We start from the raw sequence: 25,697 nt of genomic DNA, 5'->3' as shown, positions 1-25,697 counted from the left end.
TGATTGTGTGTTCTGTGTCTGTGTCCAGTTCCCATGTTTGGTTAATGCACCAGTGTGTGTGTGTGTGTGTGTGTGTGTGTGTGTGTGTGTGTGTGTGTGTGTGTGTGTGTGTGTGTGTGTGTGTGTGTGTGTGTAGAATTACCTCCATAACGCTTATTTGTAAGAGGCCTTTGTTTGTTTCAGATTAGATTCTATGACTGTATTTAGCCATTCTATTTCTGCTTCAGATTAGATTCTATGACTGTATTTAGCCATTCTATTTCTGCTTCAGATTAGATTCTATGACTGTATTTAGCCATTCTATCTCTGCTTCAGATTAGATTCTATGACTGTATTTAGCCATTCTATTTCTGTTTCAGATTAGATTCTATGACTGTATTTAGCCATTCTATTTCTGCTTCAGATTAGATTCTATGACTGTATTTAGCCATTCTATCTCTGCTTCAGATTAGATTCTATGACTGTATTTAGCCATTCTATCTCTGCTTCAGATTATATTCTATGACTGTATTTAGCCATTCTATCTCTGCTTCAGATTAGATTCTATGACTGTATTTAGCCATTCTATCTCTGCTTCAGATTAGATTCTATGACTGTATTTAGCCATTCTATTTCTGCTTCAGATTAGATTCTATGACTGTATTTAGCCATTCTATCTCTGCTTCAGATTAGATTCTATGACTGTATTTAGCCATTCTATCTCTGCTTCAGATTAGATTCTATGACTGTATTTAGCCATTCTATCTCTGCTTCAGATTAGATTCTATGACTGTATTTAGCCATTCTATTTCTGTTTCAGATTAGATTCTATGACTGTATTTAGCCATTCTATCTCTGCTTCAGATTAGATTCTATGACTGTATTTAGCCATTCTATCTCTGCTTCAGATTAGATTCTATGACTGTATTTAGCCATTCTATCTCTGCTTCAGATTAGATTCTATGACTGTATTTAGCCATTCTATTTCTGCTTCAGATTAGATTCTATGACTGTATTTAGCCATTCTATTTCTGTTTCAGATTAGAGTCTATGACTGTATTTAGCCATTCTATTTCTGTTTCAGATTAGAGTCTATGACTGTATTTAGCCATTCTATTTCTGTTTCAGATTAGAGTCTATGACTTATTTAGCCATTCTATTTCTGTTTCAGATTAGATTCTATGACTGTATTTAGCCATTCTATTTCTGCTTCAGATTAGATTCTATGACTGTATTTAGCCATTCTATTTCTGTTTCAGATTAGAGTCTATGACTGTATTTAGCCATTCTATTTCTGTTTCAGATTAGAGTCTATGACTGTATTTAGCCATTCTATTTCTGTTTCAGATTAGATTCTATGACTGTATTTAGCCATTCTATCTCTGCTTCAGATTAGAGTCTATGACTGTATTTAGCCATTCTATCTCTGCTTCAGATTAGATTCTATGACTGTATTTAGCCATTCTATTTCTGTTTCAGATTAGATTCTATGACTGTATTTAGCCATTCTATTTCTGCTTCAGATTAGATTCTATGACTGTATTTAGCCATTCTATCTCTGCTTCAGATTAGATTCTATGACTGTATTTAGCCATTCTATCTCTGCTTCAGATTAGATTCTATGACTGTATTTAGCCATTCTATCTCTGTTTCAGATTAGATTCTATGACTGTATTTAGCCATTCTATCTCTGCTTCAGATTAGATTCTATGACTGTATTTAGCCATTCTATTTCTGCTTCAGATTAGATTCTATGACTGTATTTAGCCATTCTATCTCTGCTTCAGATTAGATTCTATGACTGTATTTAGCCATTCTATTTCTGTTTCAGATTAGATTCTATGACTGTATTTAGCCATTCTATCTCTGCTTCAGATTAGATTCTATGACTGTATTTAGCCATTCTATTTCTGTTTCAGATTAGATTCTATGACTGTATTTAGCCATTCTATCTCTGCTTCAGATTAGATTCTATGACTGTATTTAGCCATTCTATTTCTGTTTCAGATTAGATTCTATGACTGTATTTAGCCATTCTATCTCTGCTTCAGATTAGAGTCTATGACTGTATTTAGCCATTCTATCTCTGCTTCAGATTAGATTCTATGACTGTATTTAGCCATTCTATTTCTGTTTCAGATTAGATTCTATGACTGTATTTAGCCATTCTATCTCTCGCGCTCTTCCTCTCTCATTTCCTCTCATTCTGCTAAGTTTTTTGTTCATATTTAGTTTAACAGTTAATCCCTCTCCTTCCCTCTTTGTTTCTCTCCATAGTTCCAGAGATGAAGGTCAACCCTACAGTGGTGGGTGTGTCTTTCACCACTGAGGAGCCCCTCCCCCTTTCCACCACCCAGGCCACTGGCCCCGCCCCCTCAGCCCCACCTGCAGCTGAGCCCAATACCAACCCTGACGCTCTCCCCACCCCACTACCCACTGAGGGAGAGGGGGAGAGTGGGGTAGAGTGGGAGAGAGGGAGGGAGAGGGAGAGGGAAAGAGAGAGAGTAAGGGAGATGGAGCGGGAGAGAGAACGAGAGCGGGAGAGGGATAGAGAGAGGGAGAGAGAAAAGGAGAGGGAGAGAGAACGAGAAAGAGAGAGACAACGGGAAATAGAGAGGGAACGAGAAAGAGAACGTGAAAGAGCGAGAGCCGCCCAGACTACCATCTCACCCCGTGGCCCGGCGGCTGTTCCCATGGCGACCACCAGCACAGCGACGCCTCTGGCGGAGAGCGCGGCACCCTCTAGTGGCGTGCAGGACCTGGTCACCACAGAAGAAGAGGACGAGGATGTCTACCTGTCCCCAGACCCCACCACCAGTATGCCTATGGAGACCACCACGGAAGAAGAAGAAGAGGAAGAAGTGACCACTACAGAGACAGAGACCACACCCCTCCCAGAGACAACAGCTCCACCCACTACGACTGGCCCAGCCCTAACTGAGAGGTCTAGCTCCACCCCCTTCAGGCCCAGTGTTCTGGTGACCACGCCTACTAAAGCCGCACCCACAGAGAGGAGCACACGCCCACAGCAGCCCTCTACGACAATGGTGTGTGTTTGTGTGTATCCTGTGTGTATTTATCCATCACATGTGGAGTGAGAGACACAGGTGGTCCTCGTTAAGAGCGAGGCTCCTCGTTAGTAGCATCGTTAATGATTAATTACATGATTAGCATCCAGCCAAATAGACTGAAACACTCCACAGCTTCTGGAGATAATGTGACGTTTATTTGGGTTTTCATTCAGTTGTACAACTGACTAGGTATCCCCTTTCCCCAATCCCCAATCCCCAATCTATCTGATGTGTTGAGTGAGTTGACATGGTAATTGTGTCTTTCTCTCACTCCCCCTTTCTCTTTCTTTTGCTCTCTCTCTGTCCCTCTTTCTGTCTCTCTCTCTCTCAGAATAATGAATTAGGGGTTAATGGACCCAGCGGAGACTTTGAGATCCGGGAGGAGGACCGTCGCCAGGGCAACGAGGTTGTTGGACGTGGCCGTGGCATGGAGACTGGGGCAGAACCTGATCTGATTGGCAACACAATTAACACAGGAAGTTCTGCCGCTCAACTTCCTCAGAAGAACATCTTGGAGAGGAAGGAGGTTCTGATAGGTGAGGACACACACACACACACACACTTAACACTGTCTGTCTGTCGGTCGGTCAGTCTGTCTGAAAAATAAAACCACCCATAGCAAACCTTTCCCTCTACTCATTGCTCTCACTCCTCTCTCTCTTTCCCTCTACTAGTCTCTCTCACTCCTCTCTCTTCCCCTCTACTAGTCTCTCTCACTCCTTCTCTCTCTTTCCCTCTACTCATCGCTCTCACTCCTCTCTCTTCCCCTCTACTAGTCTCTCTCACTCCTCTCTCTTCCCCTCTACTAGTCTCTCTCACTCCTTCTCTCTCTTTCCCTCTACTAGTCTCTCTCACTCCTCTCTCTTCCCCTCTACTAGTCTCTCTCACTCCTCTCTCTTCCCCTCTACTAGTCTCTCTCACTCCTTCTCTCTCTTTCCCTCTACTCATTGCTCTCACTCCTCTCTCTCTTTCCCTCTACTAGTCTCTCTCACTCCTCTCTCTCTTTCCCTCTACTAGTCTCTCTCACTCCTTCTCTCTCTTTCCCTCTACTAGTCTCTCTCACTCCTCTCTCTTCCCCTCTACTAGTCTCTCTCACTCCTCTCTTCCCCTCTACTAGTCTCTCTCACTCCTCTCTCTCTTTCCCTCTACTCATCGCTCTCACTCCTCTCTCTTCCCCTCTACTAGTCTCTCTCACTCCTCTCTCTTCCCCTCTACTAGTCTCTCTCACTCCTCTCTCTTCCCCTCTACTAGTCTCTCTCACTCCTCTCTCTCTTTCCCTCTACTCATCGCTCTCACTCCTCTCTCTCTTTCCCTCTACTCATCGCTCTCACTCCTCTCTCTTCCCCTCTACTAGTCTCTCTCACTCCTCTCTCTTTCTCTCCGTATTCTTCTAACGGGGCGTAGCTTGTGTCTTTATTCTGATTGGCTGTCTGTCTCTCCCCCAGCCATTCTGATTGCTTGCCTGCTGGCGGTGGTTTTCGCTGACTTCGTGGTGATCGGTAAAGAGCAGGAGTCAAAGCAGGCTAACTGTGTCCTTAGTGTGTCTGTGCACTGGACACACATGCTGTTAGTGTGTTGTAGTATGTAGGAACAGTAGCCCACACATGATTTGTGTCTTAGTGACACAGGATCTTAATATGTAGGGACGGTCATGACACATGATGGCATGTGCTATGTAGATACTATGTAAATGCACACAGCTTGGGGTATGATAGATGATCATGACAGACGGCAGTTCATATGTTAGCATTGCCTGCAGTGCTTAAAGTGGTACTTGAAGAACCCGGTACTCACTAAACTCATTCAATTTACCGTACCGGGCTCATTTTATTATATATATATTCCATATTCTATATTCTCCAGAAGGCATATAGACGCAGTAGACAATTAGAGACACCAGTGGTCTGTATACCAGTGGTCTGTATATCAGTGGTCTGTATACCAGTGGTCTGTATATCAGTGGTCTGTATACCAGTGGTCTGTATACCAGTGGTCTGTATATCAGTGGTCTGTATATCAGTGGTCTGCATACCAGTGGTCTGTATACCAGTGGTCTGTATACCAGTGGTCTGTATACCAGTGGTCTGTATACCAGTGGTCTGTATATCAGTGGTCTGTATATCAGTGGTCTGCATACCAGTGGTCTGTATACCAGTGGTCTGTATACCAGTGGTCTGTATACCAGTGGTCTGTATACCAGTGGTCAGCACTAGCCCACTTCAACCACTTGCATGGCATTAGTGTATGTGTCTCTGTACTTTACATGTTCTGAATCTTTTGTCCTATTCAAAATTAGTTCTATATTGTTTGACCATATGTCTCTCTCTCTGTTTCCCCCTTCCTCTTTCTTTCTCCATTCCTCCCGCTCTGTCCGTCCCTCCCTCCCTCCCTCCCTCTCCCCGCCATCCCGTCCTCTATCTCTCCCTCCACAGCGGTGATAGTGGGAGGTGTAGTGGGGGCTCTGTTCGCAGCGTTCCTGGTCATGCTGCTGGTGTACAGGATGAAGAAGAAAGATGAAGGAAGCTACACGCTGGAGGAACCCAAGCAGGCCACTGTCACCTACCAGAAAGCGGACAAACAGGAGGAGTTCTACGCATAACACACAGAGAGAGAGAGATGCTTATCACTCCAGCTCCCTTCCTGTCCTGTCGCTTCACATCTCCTTCCCATCCTTCTCCCATATTTCCCCCCTCTCTTCTCTCCTATGCTCCATGTCAGTTGTTCCTGAGAGTGCCCGTCTCTCCACGGACTCAAACATTTCTTTAAAAAATATAAATACATTTAAAAAAAAAAGAACAAAAATAAATATATCAGCTGGGAAAAAATACATAAAAACGTGATACACTATTTTTTTTTTTTAAGTAAATGTTGTTATTGATATTATATGATTATTGTTCCGATGATGTAATGAACTGATTATTTTGTAAAAACACAAGCTCTTATCCGGTGTTCCAGCACAATACTCTAGTGTCTGTTCCCCGGAGCGAATGAGCCAAGTGAAAGAGGGATGGGGGAGAAGAAGGGACAGAGACAAACGGAGGAGGAAAGAGAGTGTCATCTGATTGGCCACACAGACACTGGGGTCAAAGGTTAGAGGAAAGGTCTCTATTGTAGTGCCTTCCATTGTCCTGGTGCTCTCTCTCTCACACACACACACACATGGCTTGGACCCCTCTCTCTGTGCTTGGCCAATCAGAGTAGGGGAACCCTCCCACAACGCTCTGACAACCTCAGGACAACGTTGTGGCAGCATTCACTGGTAGTTAGCAAGGGATTCTAACCAGGGATATAGTGTTAAATAAAATGGTGGGTAAACAAACCTCTGGGGTAACATAAACGTTAGCTAATGCTAACAACGCTACCTGATCGTAGTAGTTGCGTAAACACTGTTCACCAAGTAAAGGGGTGTTTAAACAACAGATTACTGGGAGTGTTTACCCTCCGCTACATCCCTGGGTTGTATTCATTAGGCACCAAACAAAGAAAACGGACTGAAACAGGGAGGACTACCTGGACTTAAGACTACCTGGTCCAATAAGAAATGCACATTTCTGTATTCCATTGCAAAATGCTTTACAACGTTTTCCATTGTGTGTCAATGAATACGACCCTGGGCCTGTATGCTAACACAGGGCTAGCGGCTAGCTGTCTGGTTTGCTCCTTTACGCTGTACAAAGGTGATTAGTTCTATGGATAGTAATAATAACCAATAATATATCAATGTTCTGGGCTGGTTGGTAAATAATAGTAATAATGAAAATAATACTCAAACGAACGAAAGGATGTGTATTTAGCGGTTTCAAAAGTTTATATGTAAATATCATTGTTTGAAATACTTTTTCTGTCGTTGTCACTAACCAGTCGCATGATCACCATTTCTATATCACGTCAATCTGTGGAGCTGTGCTCTTAACACACACACACACACACACACACACACACACACAAGTACGCACTCACACACTTAAGCAAATATACACACGCCGTACATGCAAGCATGCGCTCACAAGCTCAAACACACACACACAAATATATCACTTGCGCTTCATTGACTAAATATATATATATATATTTATATATATATATATATATATATATATATATATATATATATATATATTTATATATATATATATATATATATCATATCACTCACTCAACATATTATTATCATCATCCTCATCACACAAGCTGGTTTCAGTACATTATTAATAAGTGACTGATCAGTTGCTGGTTGGTTAGAGTTTGGTCCGTTGTGTAAAGGCACAAGCATGTATCCATCCAATCCCCTGCATGCTCTTTCTTTCTCTTCTACCATTGGCTGTCTATTTGGGGGTGGGCTGGTCTTTGGGACTGTGAGGGAGGGGCTTTCAATGCTGAAAGTGTCTCTTCAAGTAGAAGTTGTCCATCAGTAGGTGTGGGGACAGGAGTTGAGGTGGGGGCTGTGGGTAGGTGTGGGGACAGGAGTTGAGGTGGGGGCTGTGGGTAGGTGTGGGGACAGGAGTTGAGGTGGGGGCTGTGGGTAGGTGTGGGGACAGGAGTTGAGGTGGGGGCTGTGGGTAGGTGTGGGGACAGGAGTTGAGGTGGGGGCTGTGCTTTCTATCTAAGATTGTAACAATAACCAACACACCAGTACGACTGGACTAGTAGCTTCTAATATATTCAGTACTGTAGAACAACTGCATGGGAGTCAAACTATACTAGTCTCTGTGTGTGTGTGTGTGTGTGTGTGTGTGTGTGTGTGTGTGTGTGTGTGTGTGTGTGTGTGTGTGTGTGTGTGTGTGTGTGTGTGTGTGTGTGTGTGTGTGTGTGTGTGAGAGAGAGAGAGAGAGAGAGAGAGGGGTGTGTTCTGAGAGGAATGTACTGTGGGCAGGTGTGTATTTTACCTGCTCCAGCAGTTCTGACGCTCTTCCATAGTCAGGTAGTCACACCTGTACCCCTGTGTGTGTGTGTGTTTGTGTTTGTGTTTGTGTGTGTGTGTGTGTGTGTGTACGCCTCAACTGCTTTGCCCCCTCTTTTTTAAGCAGTGAACACCTCACTCTTATTTCACATCTGACTCGTGTGTGTGTGTGTGTGTGTATGTGTGTGTGTAGGTCTCACCTGTTCACTGCTGAATGTGGGGCTAGTCTACTTTTTCACACACAATCTGTCACTCACGGTCTGTTTGTCTGTAGCAGGACTGACTGACATCACACATCACAGACAGAACTGACCTGAACTGTCTTTTCTAAACTTACCTTCCAACTGTTAACATGTGTTTGTACCCATATAAGTCTGCATAGCCAAATAATAGAGAGAGAGAGTGTGTGTGTGTGTGTGTGTGTGTGTGTGTGTGTGTGTGTGTGTGTGTGTGTGTGTGTGTGTGTGTGTGTGTGTGTGTGTGTGTGTGTGTGTGTGCCAAGTTGGTGGAAGGCCACACCACACTGTTTGCTGTTACCCATCCTGTTTTTATACATTTGCATTTTTTAAGGCTGTTTCTGTCATTGGCTGCTGAGCGCCGGGAGGCGGACCTCTGCGCCACGGCCCTGCCACTAATTTGCCACTCTGTTCCAAATAAAAGACCTCATTGGTTAACACACTGTCGTCTGTGATTTTATTGGCTGAGGGTATGGGGTGGGGGGTGGAACATGATGGGACTAATGGTGTTGAGAGCTCTGTATAGTGCAGATAAAATAGAAATATCACATGTAGAACTGACAAACATATCGCTCTGACACAATAAATCTCAAATCATTAACCTCTACCTCCTAGTGCCTAAACATTTCAGTAGATCTGAGTGGAATGGAATGGTGTAGGTAGGTACTATTGTAGACAGACACTCCTTCAGTCTACACCAATCCAATGCTTTTAAATGTTGGAGGAGTGTAAGTGTGTACAGTACATTTCAGGGAGAAGCAGGGGGAGAATGGGAGGGTTTATCATGTCATACATGGATGGAGTGACGCTGGCTGGGTGATAGTGTGACACTCTGCCCTCTGCTGTTTGACTATGGTGTTACATCCCAGTCGTCACATACCTCCCTGAAGCTCCAGAATCTACTGGTCTGATTCACTGGCGAAGGGAGAGAAGGGAGATATATATTGGGGTTGCTGCTAGTACTTGCTGTACTTGATTCTTTGTGAATCGTGTAACAGTATATTATAGAGATGTGAAGGGAATTAAGTGGTGTTGGGTAGCCAGTTACAGTCAATGGAGCTGAGCTGCCTGTCGTGGGTGACATATTACAAGCACAAACCAATTATTATAGGCCTACCATATTTGCACTTTACAGCTGTAGAACTGAACCCCCATATGAGTAACACATTTCATCATAAACCAGCCATAAGGTCCCTGCATATCCCCTAGATAAAAATACCAATATATCTGTTAGACTCATCACTATGTCCTGGAATGCCACCAGAGTTTGAAGGGTGTCTTGTCTCTGAATTGACAGAGGAACTGGCCGGCCATATCAGTCTAGATCTGTTTTAGTTTTTTACAATAATGATCTGAATTTCATTTTGTTTTCATATTATGGAGCTAGTTCATACATAGCATTACCACAACAAGGGTGCTGGAATTTACATCCCACGTTGTGTAGCAGTATAGTCCAAGGCCTACGGCGGTTTGTTCCCAGGTGTTCCGACCAACGGAATCTGCCTGCTCGGTTCTGTTCGGGTCGTTCAGGGCTCTCATTGGCTGATTCAGCTCAACCGCGACATGTGATTGTTCCGTCTTCAACTAGCTAATTTGTCAATCAACCTTATCACTTGTCTGGAAACGGTGCAAACTCATGCATCAATTCCAAAAAAGCGTGTTTGACTTTATCAGTAAATAAATTGCTCGTTTAGAGTTTGACGCTGGTGAAAGCTGGTTCGGTATGGATGACATGCGTGAGGCAGCGGGTGATTACGGTGAGGAAGAAATTAACTCATTACCTTGCAGTCGTTTAATTAATTGATTCATTGTTTAAACAGTAATTAAGTCGGTCTTTAATAGGTTAACTCTCCCGTCGTTAGACGGAGGAACAGTAAGTAGTTAGACGTTTTGCTCAGGTGAATTAGGCCTAGCTAACAGCCTAACTTTGTTTTGTTGGCCAGTTTTAATAAGCGGACTGCGACTGTTTCAAGGCCTTCTACTTTACAAACCTGTCGTTAGCTGTTAGGGATGGATCGATGTGTAGGCTACATCATGACAGACGTTAGGATATATATATATATATATATATATATATATAAACACACATCACGACGAGACACCACAACACTACATAAAGAGAGACCGAAGACAACAATACATAAAACTGTCCAGTTTGAGTGTTTGTTGCAGCTCGTTCCAGTCGCTAGCTGCAGAACTGAAGAGAGGAGCGAACCAGGGATGTGTGTGTTAAGGGACCTCTAACGGAATGTGACTGGCAGAACGGGTGTAGGATGAGGGTTACATTAGGTACCTCAGATAGGGGGGAGCGAAGCCTAAGAGGGTTTTTATAAATTAGTCAAGGGGAGGGTTTAGTGTGTATAGATAGATCTGTCTGTCTAGTCTAGGGGAGGGTTTAGTGTGTATAGATAGATCTGTCTAGTCTAGGGGAGGGTCATGTAATTGATTACATTTCTATATTTCTCAGTGTTTTAGAATGAATTGCTTATTAGCTATGTATGGACGTGCGTCTGATGCTGCCACTCATCTCTGATTATCAGCTGGGTGTGCAATATGAAGTGTGCCTATGGAGAGGCAAAGGCCAAGAGCCATGCGTCCTCTGAAACACGACCCTGCCAAGCCACACTGCTTCTTGACACGCTGCTCGCTTAACCCGGAAGCCAGCCGCACCAATGTGTCGGAGAAAACACCGTACACCTGGCAACCGTGTCAGCGTGCATTGTGCCCGGCCCGCCACAGGAGTCGCTAGTGCGCGATGGGACTGGAACATCCCTGCCGGCCAAACCCTCCCCTAACCCGGACGAACCCGGACGATGCTGGGCCAATTGTGTGCCATGGGTCTCCCGGTCGCGGCCGGCTGTGACTTGAACCCAGAATCTCTATTGGCACAGCCAGCACTGCGATGCAGGAGGCCCAGCTTGCTACTACTATAATTTATTAGAGTTATTGACCTCACTATAAGCCAGATTTGAGTAATTTACATTGTGGTGCTGAAACTTGAAGCAGCAGCTGCGGCACAATCAATGGGAAATGGACAGCACATGGTGCTGAAAGTAGGCACATTCAAGTAGGCATTATTTATTTCAACGTCTTCATTTGAATTAGACTTTACTAACAACAACAGGGCATTGTGTTGGAGCCTATTTCTTCCTATTTAAGAAAAGAGGTAGACTGTCCTGTTTGACAGACTACATTAGGCTATAGGCTGCTATATCCATCCTCCACTCTTTAAATAGCCTACCTCTGTGTCAGTGAAGGGCTGTTACGTTAAAACCAATACTCCAATTGAGGGGTTATGAGAGGGTAGGCTATGCCATATGCCTACTTTTTATTAAAGAAAATGGTGAAAAGCACAGCGCTTTGGTCCGTGATGCTTAATCAATCAATCAAATGTATTTATAAAGCCCTTTTTACATCTGCAGATGTAAACAGCAAGCAATGCAGATGTAGAAGCACAGTGGCATGGAAAAATTCCCTAGAATGGCAGGAGTCTAGGAAGAAACCTAGAGAGGAACCAGGCTCTGAGGGGTGACCAGTCCTCTTCTGGCTGTGCCGGGTGGAGACTATAAGACTACATGGCCATTAAGGCCAGATTGTTCTCCAAGATATTCAAACGTTCATAGATGACCAGCAGGGTCAAATAATAATTACAGTGGTTGTAGAGGGTGCAACAGGTCAGTACGTCAGTAGTAAATGTCAGTTTGCTTTTCATAGCCGAGTATTCAGAGGTCGAGACAGCAGGTGTGGTAGAGAGCGAGAGTCTGAAACAGCAGGTCAGGGTTCCATAGCCGCAGGCAGAACAGTTGAAACTGGAGCAGCAGCATGAGCAGGTGGTCTGGGGACAGCAAGGAGTCATCAGGCCAGGTAGTCCTGAGGCATGGTCGTAGGGCTCAGGTCCTCCGGGAGGGGAGAGAGAGAGAGAATTAGGGAGCATACTTATATTCACACAGGACACCAGATAAGACAGGAGAATTTCACCAGCTATAACAGACTGACCCTAGCCCCCCGGCACATAGACTACTGCAGCATAAATACTGGAGAAAAAGCACAGCTTCCACACCACTAGAGGGATATAAACAGACCAACTTACTACCCTGAGACAAGACTGACAAGACTGAGTATAGCCCACGAAGATGTCCTCCACCGCACGTGCCCGAGGAGGTGCAAAACCGGATAGGAATATCCCGTCAGTGACTCCTCCTAGGGACGGCATGGAAGAGCCCCAGTAAGCCAGTTACTCAGCCCCCGTAATAGGGTTAGAGGCAGAGAATCCCAGTGGAGAGAGGGGAACCGGCCAGGCAGAGACAGCAAAGGTGGTTCGTTGCTCCAGTGCCTTTCCATTCACCTTCACACTCCTGGGCCAGACTACACTCAATCATAGGACCTACTGAAGAGATGAGTCTTCAGGAAAGACTTAAAGGTCGAGACCGAGTCTACGTCTCTCACATGGATAAGCAGATCATTCCATAAAAATGGAGCTCTATAGGAGAAAGCCCTGCCTCCAGCTGTTTGCTTAGAAATTAGGGTTTACAATCTCTCCAAAAGAATGTGGTGATCGATGGTGTCAAAAGCAGCACTAAGGTCTAGGAGCATGAGGACAGATGCAGAGCCTTGGTCTGACGCCATTAAAATGTTATTTACCACCTTCACAAGTGCAGTCTCAGTGCTATGATGGGGTCTAAAACCAGACTGAAGCGTTTCGTATACATTATTTGTCTTCAGGAAGGCAGTGATGCTGTGCAACAGCTTTTTCAAAACATTTTGAGAGGAATGGGAGATTCGATATAGGCCGATCGTTTGGCTTTTTTAAAAGAGTCTTTTACTGCCACTTTTAGTGACTTTTTTTATGCTAGAAACGAGCTGTAAAATACCTGGTAAAGACGTGACTCTGATGCATATGGGGATATTGTTTAGTTTCTTTGACATTCAGAGGCTGAGCAACAACCTGCTATAGCTGAGGATTTTTTATTTAGTGGTACTTTGCGTGGGAAGTCATCTAATTCTGTCACTCAACTGATGAAGCTATTCACTTTCTGTTCAATAGATGTTTAAACCCACACAGCTTTTAGGGAAACACCTGACCTTCTGTCATTGGGTTAAGCTACAGAAGGTGAGTAACCAGCAGCCCTGTGCTCTATCAAACTTCCTGCGTTGCCATTTAACGCTGACAAGCCGAAGAACCGTTTCTAAAGCTACCCATCTAAGACACTGGTCTGGCCAAGAAGTGACAGTAAATGGTAGACAGGTTCTCTGCTATCCACTTTGTTTTAATTCTTATTTTGGGTATAGGGAAAGGGGATACTTAGTCAGTTGTACCACTGAATGCATTCAACTGAAATGTGTCTTCCTCATTTAGCCCAGCCCCTCTGAATCAGAGCGCTTCGGGGTAAAGGGGAGGGTTCAGGGAGGGTTCAGGTCAAATATATTTTGATGAAGGGAGGGCCGTCCATTTTAATTTCAGAGAGGTTCGATTTTCTCCATGTAACCCGTATTATAAATAAGGTTCACTCCCTCGGCTAACCCAGTTTAAGCTAATTAACAAGCAGGTGAGGCGGCGTGTGGCCTCAGCCTACCTGGTCTTTTCATTAGTCTTTAGAACACAGAGGAGCACTCTGTCATGTGCATGTGGATGCTAGGCCCACATGATCACATCACCTCAATCTAGATCTTTCTCATTTTACCCAAACCAGTATTTACTTTTACCTGACTCGTCATTACCCAGTGATACTCAGTGTCGCTATTTTGAACTTGTTGTCACTTTGTGCCACTCCATCATGCTATGTCAGTGAGTGTTTTTTCATATTATCACAGTGTTATGTCATGCTAATTCCCTCTGTGTGGCTGTATGCAGACTGCCCAAGCCTCTTGTGTGAGGAACAGGAGGATGAAGAGGAGGAGCGTTACCGTGGAGATGATGAGCCCGGAGGAGAGGAGGGGGGAGAGATAGAAGAATGGGACAAAGGCCAAAGAGGAGGAGAGAGAGTGGAGGAGGAAGAAGAGAATGGAGGAGAGATGGGTGAGGATGGAGTAACAGAAAGAGAAGAGGAGAGTGAGGTGTTAGTTGATTTTGAAGATGAGGGAGGAGAGATGGAGAAGAGACAGTTGAGAAAGAGGATAGGGAGGGCAGAAAAAGAGAAGGAGGAAGAGGAGGAAGAGGAGGCACTCACAATTGAGGATAGGAGAGGGAGTGAAGAGGAGTTGAAGGACAGGAGAGAGAGAGATGAGGAGGAAAAAAAGCAGAGAGGTGTGATGGAGCCGGCTCTGTCTCTCGACCTCGTCGGCGTGACAACTGACCCTGTTGGCATGACGACCAGCACTCATGAGGACTCTGGGTACCTGAGCTCTGGGATGGGTTTCTACTGTCCCCCTGGACCTCTCCTATTCCACACTCAGCCTAAACCTCACCCCCAACCCCTTCTGCCCAGTGGGGTGAAGCGCCCACATAGTGTCAGCCCCCCTCCCCCTCCCACCCAAAGCCTACAGGTAAGACAGATAGAGGGGATGACATCATACTGTCAGCAGTGATGTCATTACAATGGTGTCCTGCACAACCACTAACCCCTAGATACTTGGAGATGTGAAAGGACTGGATAAATAGAACGAACACACACACACACTGCTCCTCCACAGGTAAAGGTGACTCGAGTGTACTCTACTCGCCGTTCGATTGGCTACAGCGCCCGGGGGCGTGGCCAGGTGCTTCCCCTCCCCCTGTTGCCAGCAGTAACCATGGGAGACCCCTCCCTATTGCCCTCCCTGCCCAAGAAGAAGACAAGAACACTCTACAGCACTGGTGAGGAGTGTGTGTGTGTGTGTGTGTGTGTGTGTGTGTGTGTGTGTGTGTGTGTGTGTGTGTGTGTGTGTGTGTGTGTTTCCGCTCTAACCTATTGCCTTTGTCTGTGTGTGTGTGTAGACCAGTTGGAGCAGCTAGAGGGAATGTTCCAGGAAGACCACTACCCAGATGGAGAGAAGAGGAAGGAGATTGCCGCCACGGTGGGCGTCACGCCCCAGAGAATCATGGTTAGTACTCTCCAGGAGGAGGGTTTGTCACCTTTGATCTACGTACACTATTAGGATTTGAGGTTTATATTTTGCCTCTTTCGCTCTCTACCTTCCTCCGTCTCTCCTCTCATCCCTCTCTGTTTGCCAGGTGTGGTTTCAGAACCGTAGGGCCAAGTGGAGGAAGGCCAGTCGTTCTACAGTGAAGCCAGAACACAAACAGACCTGCAGCCGCCTCCCTGACCCCAACCCTACCCCCCTCCTCGCACCACACCCACACCCTAGGTGGGCTCAGACCACAATATGATCTGATCACCGGTTGCAGACATCCACAATAAAGAACAAAACAGCCATTATTAACTCTTCCAGAAGCATTTCCACATTGGGAGGGCTGACAGGGTCTTGAAGCATTTCCACATTGGGAGGGCTGACAGGGTCTTGAAGCATTTCCACATTGGGAGGGCTGACAGGGTCTTGAAGCATTTCCACATTGGGAGGGCTGACAGGGTCTTGAAGCATTTCCACATTGGGAGGGCTGACAGGGTCTTGAAGCATTTCCACATTGGGAGGGCTGACAGGGTCTTTATGCATTTCCACATTGGGAGGGCTGACAGGGTCTTTATGCATTTCCACATTGGGAGGGCTGACAGGGTCTTGAAGCATTTCCACATTGGGAGGGCTGACAGGGTCTTTATGCATTTCCACATTGGGAGGGCTGACAAGGTCTTGAAGCATTTCCACATTGGGAGGGCTGACAGGGTCTTGAAGCATTTCCACATTGGGAGGGCTGACAGGGTCTTGAAGCATTTCCACATTGGGAGGGCTGACAGGGTCTTGAAGCATTTCCACATTGGGAGGGCTGACAGGGTCTTTATGCATTTCCACATTGGGAGGGCTGACAGGGTCTTGAAGCATTTCCACATTGGGAGGGCTGACAGGGTCTTTATGCATTTCCACATTGGAAGGGCTGACAGGGTCTTTATGCATTTCCACATTGGAAGGGCTGACAGGGTCTTGAAGCATTTCCACATTGGGAGGGCTGACTGGGTCTTGAGCTGGGTGATAATGGTCGCTGAGTTATGATTATACGAACTCTGTCTCTATAGGGCGGCTGCAGGACACATCGTCCCCTTCCTCCCTCCCGCTGGTCTCTCCTTACCTCCCCCTCCTACCACCCAGGCCCTCCCTTCCTACAGCACCCTGCTAGCCAGCCTCTCATCCAGCCCTACAGGTAGGCAGTCAATCTTTCCATCCATCGATCACACGACACAAACAATTGTTGATGTTTGTTATTGTTTGACTGTATATGTTTGTGGCTCCCAGGCAGTTCAGGAGGAGAGAGAGGGCTACCGTCAGGACCTCAGGGAGGGTCAGTGGAGCACCTACCTCCTATCATGTATAGCCCACCACCTTTACGACGGGCCAGCCTCCCCCTCCTGGCTACCTTCCTGAACCCCCCCAACCCTACCCCCACCCCCACCCCCACTCCACCAACCCCGCAACCCACCCCAACATCGCCTTTCTTCATGGATGTGTTGGAGCCCCACCCCCCCAACAGAGACACACAGGGACTCACCCTGCAGACTGACTCTGGGTGAGTAATTGAAGGACATTACTTGACGTAGGCTGAATGGGACTCGTAAGACATCCATGCCTATGGGAAATACTGAAGATCAATACAGTTAACTTTAGAGTATTAACACTGTTTTCCCTGTCTGTAATACACATTATTTCCAGTGTTCTGGTTGTACAGGTTGATGGTCACTAGACTTGCCACTGAAAGCTATGGGTTGTTCTCATATCGTTTTGATGGTGATTGACATCAGAGCTACGCTAACAATGGCATTCTGAACACTGATCCTGTAGCAGCTGGCAAAGTCACAGTCTATTGATTTGTCTTCCTTACAAGCCTCTCAGGCTGATGTTTAGAGAACATTTGCTTCTGTCAGATTAATATGGAAGTGCCTTCTCACAGAATGCACGTTAGACATTTTCTTTGCTTCTGTGCTGGAGGTGTCTCCCCGTTGCAACTTGTAATTAAACCAGATTGATTTATGATTGACTATATCTGTGACTGCTCATCCCCTTTACGTTATGTGTGTGTGTGTCGTCCTCAGTTCTCTGTTTGACTACAGCAGTGATCTCCTGTCCAGCAGCAGCAGCTCAGTGAAGATGGATCCTCAGCACTACCTTACCTCCAGCCACCAGGGCGGCGCTACAGTCTCCTACCAGCCCCAGGCCTCCCGCCTGGCCTACCTCACCCCCTCCCCCTACCTCAACCCAAACCCCCCTGAGGGGAGCGCCCCTCCCCCATCCTACCTCACCTTTGGTCCAGGGGGTGGGCCTGGGGTAGTGACCTATGCAGCTGGAGGCCACACCTACTTCCAGGCACAGACAGGAGGGGGACAGATCCTACTGCAGTCTGGGATACACGGTGAGTCACTGTTGGGATACCACCTAGACACACACACCAAATTTGAGATTGGTCAGTAGAGTCAGTGTGTGTGTGTGTGTGTGTGTGTGTGTGTGTGTGTGTGTGTGTGTGTGTGTGTGTGTGTGTGTGTGTGTGTGTGTGTGTCTGTGTGTGTGTCTAGGTGGTATCACAGCCTACCAGTCGTACCCGTGGGATCAGCTCTACAGCCACCCAGCAGTCATTCAGCAGCGTAACCAGTGTTCCCAGTTTACTACCACCACACTGGGGGGCCGAGACCACCCAACCTCCTCCTCCTACCTGCCACCCACTTACTATCCCCGCTCACACACACACTCCCAGAGACCCTCACACACTCTCACACACACCTCTACCCAGGCCCAGGTCCTGCCCCCAGTTTCTACCCTGCGACCCCCCCACCCCAGAGGGGCCAGAGCCCCCACACCGCCCTTGGCCCTCCTGGATCCCCCCACTTGTGTGAAGGCTGAGAATGAGAGCCCTCCCCATATACACAGCAGCCACTTCCACTGTGACTTCTCACCCCTACTCTTCTGACAGACCTGGGGGTTGTTATTCCTGTCTTCATATCTTGCTTAGTTAAATAAAGGTTAAGTAAAAAAAGAAAAAAAATCGGTGTGTTTTCTGTGTGTTGTTTATGTGAATATGAATGTATATGTGCCTACGCGTGTGACTGATATATTTTGAGGCTCATTGTTGAGACTTAGATGGTTCTGTTCAGGTTGTTGGACTGTAATAAAGGCATGTTACTTACCATTGATCCGTCTGGTTGCTTTAGTGTGTGTGTGTTTTTCTGTCTTCTCCATATAGTGGATTTGTTTGAATACTGATTTCCAGTACTCAAGCCGTTCCACCAGAGAGTGCTATTTCCCTGTGTGTGAGGTGGAGTTGCTACCATACAGTATAAAGTGCTGCTTCTCCAACCCTCCGAGCTACCTGAAGGGCCTTGATGGTAGGGAGTGGACTAGCTGGGGACTCCTTGCCTTTGTGTCTCTGAATGTGTATTTGATGTAGAGTATGGATGACATCTCCATCTTTCTCTCGTTCTCTCCCACCCGTGGAGCCTAGGGTTGAGGAGAAGGCTAGGGTTAAATCACACACTATATACACTGCTCAAAAAAATAAAGGGAACACCAAAATAATACATCTGAATGAATGAAATAATCTTATTCAATACTTTTTTCTTTACATAGTTGAATGTGCTGACAACAAAATCACACAAAAATAATCAATGGAAATCCAATTTATCAACCCATGGAGGTCTGGATTTGGAGTCACACTCACAATTAAAGTGGAAAACCACACTACAGGCTGATCCAACTTTGATGTAATGTCCTTAAAACAAGTCAAAATGAGGCTCAGTAGTGTGTGTGGCCTCCACGTGCCTGTATGACCTCCCAACAAAGCTTGGGCATGCTCCTGATGAGGTGGCGGATGGTCTCCTGAGGGATTTCCTCCCAGACCTGGACTAAAGCATCCGCCAACTCCTGGACAGTCTGTGGTGTAACGTGGCGTTGGTGGATGGAGCGAGACATGATGTCCCAGATCTACTCAATTGGATTCAGGTCTGGGGAACGGGCGGGCCAGTCCATAGCATCAATGCCTTCCTCTTGCAGGAACTGCTGACACACTCCAGCCTCATGAGGTCTAGCATTGTCTTGCATTAGGAGGAACCCAGGGCCAACCGCACCAGCATATGGTCTCACAAGGGGTCTGAGGATCTCATCTCGGTACCTAATGGCAGTCAGGCTACCTCTGGTGAGCACATGGAGGGCTGTGCGGCCCCCCAAAGAAATGCCACCCCACACCATGACTGACCCACCGCCAAACCGGTCATGCTGGAGGATGTTGCAGGCAGCAGAACGTTCTCCACGGCGTCTCCAGACTCTGTCACGTCTGTCACATGTGCTCAGTGTGAACCTGCTTTCATCTGTGAAGAGTACAGGGCGCCAGTGGCGAATTTGCCAATCTTGGTGTTCTCTGGCAAATGCCAAACGTCCTGCACGGTGTTGGGCTGTAAGCACAACCCCCACCTGTGGACGTCGGGCCCTCATACCACCCTCATGGAGTCTGTTTCTGACCGTTTGACAGACACATGCACATTTGTGGCCTGCTGGAGGTCATTTTGCAGGACTCTGGCAGTGCTCCTCCTGCTCCTCCTTGCACAAAGGCGGAGGTAGCGGTCCTGCTGCTGGGTTGTTGCCCTCCTACGGCCTCCTCCACGTCTCCTGATGTACTGGCCTGTCTCCTGGTAGCGCCTCCATGCTCTGGACACTACGCTGACAGACACAGCAAACCTTCTTGCCACAGCTCGCATTGATGTGCCATCCTGGATGAGCTGCACTACCTGAGCCACTTGTGTGGGTTGTAGACTCCGTCTCATGCTACCACTAGAGTGAAAGCACCGCCAGCATTCAAAAGTGACCAAAACATCAGCCAGGAAGCAGAGGAACTGAGAAGTGGTCTGTGGTCACCACCTGCAGAACCACTCCTTTATTGGGGGTGTCTTGCTAATTGCCTATAATTTCCACCTGTTGTCTATTCCATTTGCACAACAGCATGTGAAATGTATTGTCAATCAGTGTTGCTTCCTAAGTGGACAGTTTGATTTCACAGAAGTGTGATTGACTTGGAGTTACATTGTGTTGTTTAAGTGTTCCCTTTATTTTTTGGAGCAGTGTATATACCTGTACTTAACTAAATCACACACTATATACCTGTACTACACTAAATCACACACTATATGTACCTGTACTAAACTAAAACACACACTATATATACCAGTACTACATTAAATCACACACTATATACCTGTACTACACTAAATCACACACTATATATACCTGTACTACACTAAAACACACACTATATATACCTGTACTAAACTAAAACACACACTATATATACCTGTACTACACTAAATCACACACTATATACCTGTACTACACTAAATCACACACTATATACCTGTACTACACTAAATCACACACTATATACCTGTACTACACTAAATCACACACTATATACCTGTACTACACTAAATCAGGCGAGAGCAATGTAAACTGTTCACAGACCTCTAGCGCACACACACACACACACACACACACACACACACACACACACACACACACACACACACACACACACACACACACACACACACACACACACACACACACACTCCCTCATTCCAGCAGCAGAGAGGCCCGTGGAGACCCACAGGAGTTCTATTCACTCTCTGTACAGTCATAACACTACTGCTACTCTTAGTGTGTGTGTGTGTGTGTGTGTGTGTGTGTGTGTGTGTGTGTGTGTGTGTGTGTGTGTGTGTGTGTGTGTGTGTGTGTGTGTGTGTGTGTGTGTGTGTGTGTGTGTGTGTGTGTGTGTGTGTGTGTGTGTGTGTGTGTGTGTGTATGTGTGTGTGTGTGTGTGTGTGTGTATCTTTGTATGTGATTAGGAGGGGCCCTTCATGTAGGTTTAGGTTTGTGATTCATTTTTCCAGGACTTCCCTGGTGTGAACAGAGTGCTTAGCAATTTGGAGGCCCGTTTCAAATTGCCATTTTAGGCCCTCCTGTCCATGCAAGTTCTCTAAGTTTATTATTCACAGATTATTCACCTTCTACTAAATGTTTTTAATGGTAAATTACAAAATGTAAGATGCTTAGCTGGCCATTAAGCCTATAGTCTATATCTAGAAAGCAATGAGCTTGTTTTGGTGCTGAAATAGGAGGTATCCGGCCCTGGACCATCCTATCAATCAGGCTCGTCAGGCTATAGTTTTCCTTAATGTCTGTGTAGGCAACAGTACAGTATACATCAACAACATAATAAAACACTTGTTGGCAAGTTATAGCTGGCCAACAAGTGGCCTTGCTCACATAACCAATAGCTGATGAGTCCATTGCGGCACTTTCCATGTGTTGAAAATGAATACAACAGGCCTATTCTCATCTCAACAATCAGGCAATACAATACTGTTTTCCTGGCATACAAAACTCACTTTTGGCTGACTGCACATTTGGACTTTTCCTTGGCATTTTATTTGTCATTTGGAATGAGTTTTCTCCCCCTGCCCCTCCTCCCAACAGTTGCCTGACCAATCGGGGTGGTTTAAGCGTTTTGTCACCGAACTGGTCTTTATTCAATCACATATTATAGGCTAGTGACACCGCATCAAAAAGTAATTCTGCAACATGGATTAACCACACAGCTTCACAACCCCCCATTCCACCGTTTAATGCACCACACAGCTTCACAACCCCCCATTCCACCGTTTAATGCACCGCACAGCTTTACAACCCCCCATTCCACCGTTTAATGCACCACACAGCTTCACAACCCCCCATTCCACCGTTTAATGCACCACACAGCTTCACAACCCCCCATTCCACCGTTTAATGCACCGCACAGCTTTACAACCCCCCATTCCACCGTTTAATGCACCGCACAGCTTTACAACCCCCCATTCCACCGTTTAATGCACCACACAGCTTTCCAACCCCCCATTCCCACCGTTTAATGCACCACACAGCTTCACAACCCCCCATTCCACCGTTTAATGCACCACACAGCTTTACAACCCCCCATTCCACCGTTTAATGCACCACACAGCTTTACAACCCCCCATTCCACTGTTTAATGCACCACACAGCTTTACAACCTCCCATTCCACCGTTTAATGCACCACACAGCTTTACAACCCCCCATTCCACCGTTTAATGCACCACACAGCTTTACAACCCCCCATTCCACCGTTTAATGCACCACACAGCTTTACAACCCCCCATTCCACCGTTTAATGCACCACACAGCTTTACAACCCCCCATTCCACCGTTTAATGCACCACACAGCTTTACAACCCCCCATTCCACCGTTTAATGCACCACACAGCTTTACAACCCCCCATTCCACCGTTTAATGCACCACACAGCTTTACAACCCCCCATTCCACCGTTTAATGCACCACACAGCTTTACAACCCCCCATTCCACCGTTTAATGCACCACACAGCTTTACAACCCCCCATTCCACCGTTTAATGCACCACACAGCTTTACAACCCCCCATTCCACCGTTTAATGCACCACACAGCTTTACAACCTCCCATTCCACCGTTTAATGCACCACACAGCTTTACAACCCCCCATTCCACCATTTAATGCCCCACACAGCTTTACAACCCCCCATTCCACCATTTAATGCACCGCACAGCTTTACAACCCCCCATTCCACCGTTTAATGCACCACACAGCTTTACAACCCCCCATTCCACCGTTTAATGCACCGCACAGCTTTACAACCCCCCATTCCACCATTTAATGCCCCACACAGCTTTACAACCCCCCATTCCACCATTTAATGCACCGCACAGCTTTACAACCCCCCATTCCACCGTTTAATGCACCACACAGTGGGAGAAAAGATAAGTCTGTCTATTGTCCGTTGGGAACATAGTGGCCTGGGGGCCTGTTTTAAATTGAAACGGATTAAACATAGCAAAGTCCGCCAGTGGCAGCCGGAATAGGTGTGATGGGTGGGGGGGATGGGATGCCTCGGTCCGTTCCCCTTGTGTCAATATTTATTCAGTATTCCGAGATGGTAAAAAGGGAACTTGTTTCAATATTTATGTTTGTGGTCTAACAAGAAATCCATGCAGTCTGCCCCCCCCCCCTCCCGCTCATACACTTTGAGACTATGAAAACCTGCACATTAACAAGCTTTTCATTTCTCAAATACAGTCAGGCTGTGTGTGCGTGCACATGTCTAACAGATTTTTCTACACGTTATCTGAAGTATGTTTTACATCAGTATTTCTACGGTGGTCCTTACTACTCATGTCTGGTTACCTGTGTGTCAGTGGACACCTGCCTGTATGTCCTGTTCCCAGAGTGGCCATTCAATGTACAATGACCTCCGATAAGGTTATCTTGACTTGGTCTGTCGAGTTTTGGTCTGTTGAGTTGGGTTGCGTCGAGTTTCTTGAGTTTATTTGGGTCGAGTTTAGACTACAAAAATCTATCTTACCAAGACCATTTCCATCTTGTATTAAGACACAGTTAGATGTTCTTGTTTTGAGTTGATTACCCACAAGACAATCTGACTTGGATCAAGATGATCTGTAGAATCAGCAGTGTGGTTAGCAGGCAGGTGCTGTATACGTATATGGTTAGTACAGCTACCTCTCGTGTTGCTGTTTATCCTCTACCTGCTGTTACAGAAGTGTGTGTGTTTGTGTGTGTGTAAGAGAGAGAGATGGAGGGTGTATGTGTGTAAGAGAGAGAGAGATGGAGGGTGTGTGTCTATGTGTGTGTGTGTGTGTGTGTGTGTGTGTGTGTGTGTGTGTGTGTGTGTGTGTAAGAGAGAGAGATGGAGGGTGTATGTGTGTAAGAGAGAGAGAGATGGAGGGTGTGTGTCTGTGTGTGTGTGTGTGTGTATGTGTGAGAGAGAGAGAGAGAGAGAGAGAGGGAGATTGAGGGAGTGTGTGTGTGTGTGTGTGTGTGTGTGTGTGTGTGTGTGTGTGTGTGTGTGTGTGTGTGTGTGTGTGTGTGTGTGTGTGTGAGTGTGTGTGTGTGTGTGTGTGTGTGTGTGTGTGTGTGTGTGTGTGTGTGTGTGTGTGTGTGTGTGTAAGAGAGATATGGAGGGTGTATGTCTGTGTGTGTGTGTGAGAGAGAGAGAGAGAGAGAGGGAGAGAGAGGGAGATGGAGGGTGTGTGTCTGTGTGTGAGAGAGAGAGAGAGAGAGAGAGAGAGAGGGAGGGAGATGGAGGGTGTGTGTGTGAGAGAGAAAGGGAGAGGGAGGGAGATGGAGGGTGTGTGTGTGTGTGTGTGTGAGAGAGAGAGAGAGAGAGAGAGAGAGAGTAAGGGAGAGAGAGGGAGATGGAGGGTGTGTGTGTGTGAGAGAGAGAGAGGGAGAGAGAGGGAGATGGAGGGTGTGTGTGTTCTCTCCATGTGAGAAGGATGCCAGGCTACCTATTCCTAGAGGTGGCATCCAGGAATAACACCCCACCTGATCATTCATCTCTCACCCTGGAGATACACAGACACACATACACTCATGTGTAGACATACACACACACACCGACTGTTGACTTAGCAGCGTGTTCAGTAGGAAATCTGTCTGGGTAGGTAGTACACAGCCTCAACTCACATTCCCCTGTCCCCCTCAATCAGGGCTTGTTCGGGTGGTGTGTGTGAGAGAGTGTGTGTGTGTGGGGCAGGGGGGTGGGTGGGGTGTGGGGCACATTGGAATGCGAGGTTGGGTCGGGTATGTCAGAGAGAAAAGAGGTCTCTGTTCTGTGTATGTGTTTGTGTGTGTGTTTTCAGATGGAGGGTGTTTGCTGTTTGGCTGCAGGGGCCCACTGCCTACCTGATAGAGGAGAGGATGGCACAGCATGATGCAGTACAGGAAGTACTTTGACATCCTTCCTCTCACAGCATGATGCAGTACAGGAAGTACTTTGACATCCTTCCTCTCACAGCATGACGCAGTCAGGGAGTACTTTGACATCTTTCCTCTCACAGCATGATGCAGTACAGGGAGTACTTTGACATCTTTCCTCTCACAGCATGATGCAGTACAGGAAGTACTTTGACATCCTTCCTCTCACAGCATGATGCAGTACATGAAGTACTTTGACATCCTTCCTCTCACAGCAAGATGCAGTACAGGAAGTACTTTGACATCCTTCCTCTCACAGCATGATGCAGTACAGGAAGTACTTTAGCATCCTTCCTCTCACAGCATGATGCAGTACAGGAAGTACTTTGACATCCTTCCTCTCACAGCATGATGCAGTACAGGAAGTACTTTGACATCCTTCCTCTCACAGCATGATGCAGTACAGGAAGTACTTTAGCATCCTTCCTCTCACAGCATGATGCAGTACAGGGAGTACTTTAGCATCCTTCCTCTCACAGCATGATGCAGTACAGGGAGTACTTTGACATCCTTCCTCTCACAGCATGATGCAGTACAGGAAGTATTTTGACATCCTTCCTCTCACAGCATGATGCAGTACAGGAAGTACTTTAGCATCCTTCCTCTCACAGCATGATGCAGTACAGG

At 46.4% G+C, this 25,697-nt stretch overlaps 2 protein-coding genes across 2 annotated transcripts; both read left to right on the top strand.

The window, feature by feature from the left end:
* Positions 1 to 2,219: 2,219 nt before the first annotated feature.
* Positions 2,220 to 6,537, top strand: sdc3 (syndecan 3; the record flags this gene model as incomplete). Its single annotated transcript, XM_029747895.1, has 3 exons — positions 2,220 to 3,026; positions 3,382 to 3,586; positions 5,483 to 6,537. Coding segments are annotated over 3 exons (1,179 nt in total), but the record flags the coding sequence as incomplete, so codon positions are not given.
* Positions 6,538 to 9,666: 3,129 nt separating this feature from the next.
* nobox (NOBOX oogenesis homeobox) lies at positions 9,667 to 18,394 on the top strand. Its single transcript, XM_029747894.1, has 9 exons — positions 9,667 to 9,943; positions 14,038 to 14,669; positions 14,817 to 14,979; positions 15,100 to 15,206; positions 15,337 to 15,470; positions 16,292 to 16,416; positions 16,509 to 16,779; positions 17,303 to 17,619; positions 17,780 to 18,394. Exons 1-9 carry the CDS (start codon positions 9,910 to 9,912, stop codon positions 18,169 to 18,171), a joined length of 2,175 nt encoding a protein of 724 aa, XP_029603754.1. The 5' UTR covers positions 9,667 to 9,909; the 3' UTR covers positions 18,172 to 18,394.
* The last annotated feature ends 7,303 nt before the right edge of the window (positions 18,395 to 25,697 follow it).

Source organism: Salmo trutta, unplaced genomic scaffold (genome assembly GCF_901001165.1).
Source record: "Salmo trutta unplaced genomic scaffold, fSalTru1.1, whole genome shotgun sequence".
In the NCBI taxonomy this organism is placed as follows: domain Eukaryota; kingdom Metazoa; phylum Chordata; class Actinopteri; order Salmoniformes; family Salmonidae; genus Salmo; species Salmo trutta.
This window is presented reverse-complemented; position numbering and strand designations above follow the sequence as displayed.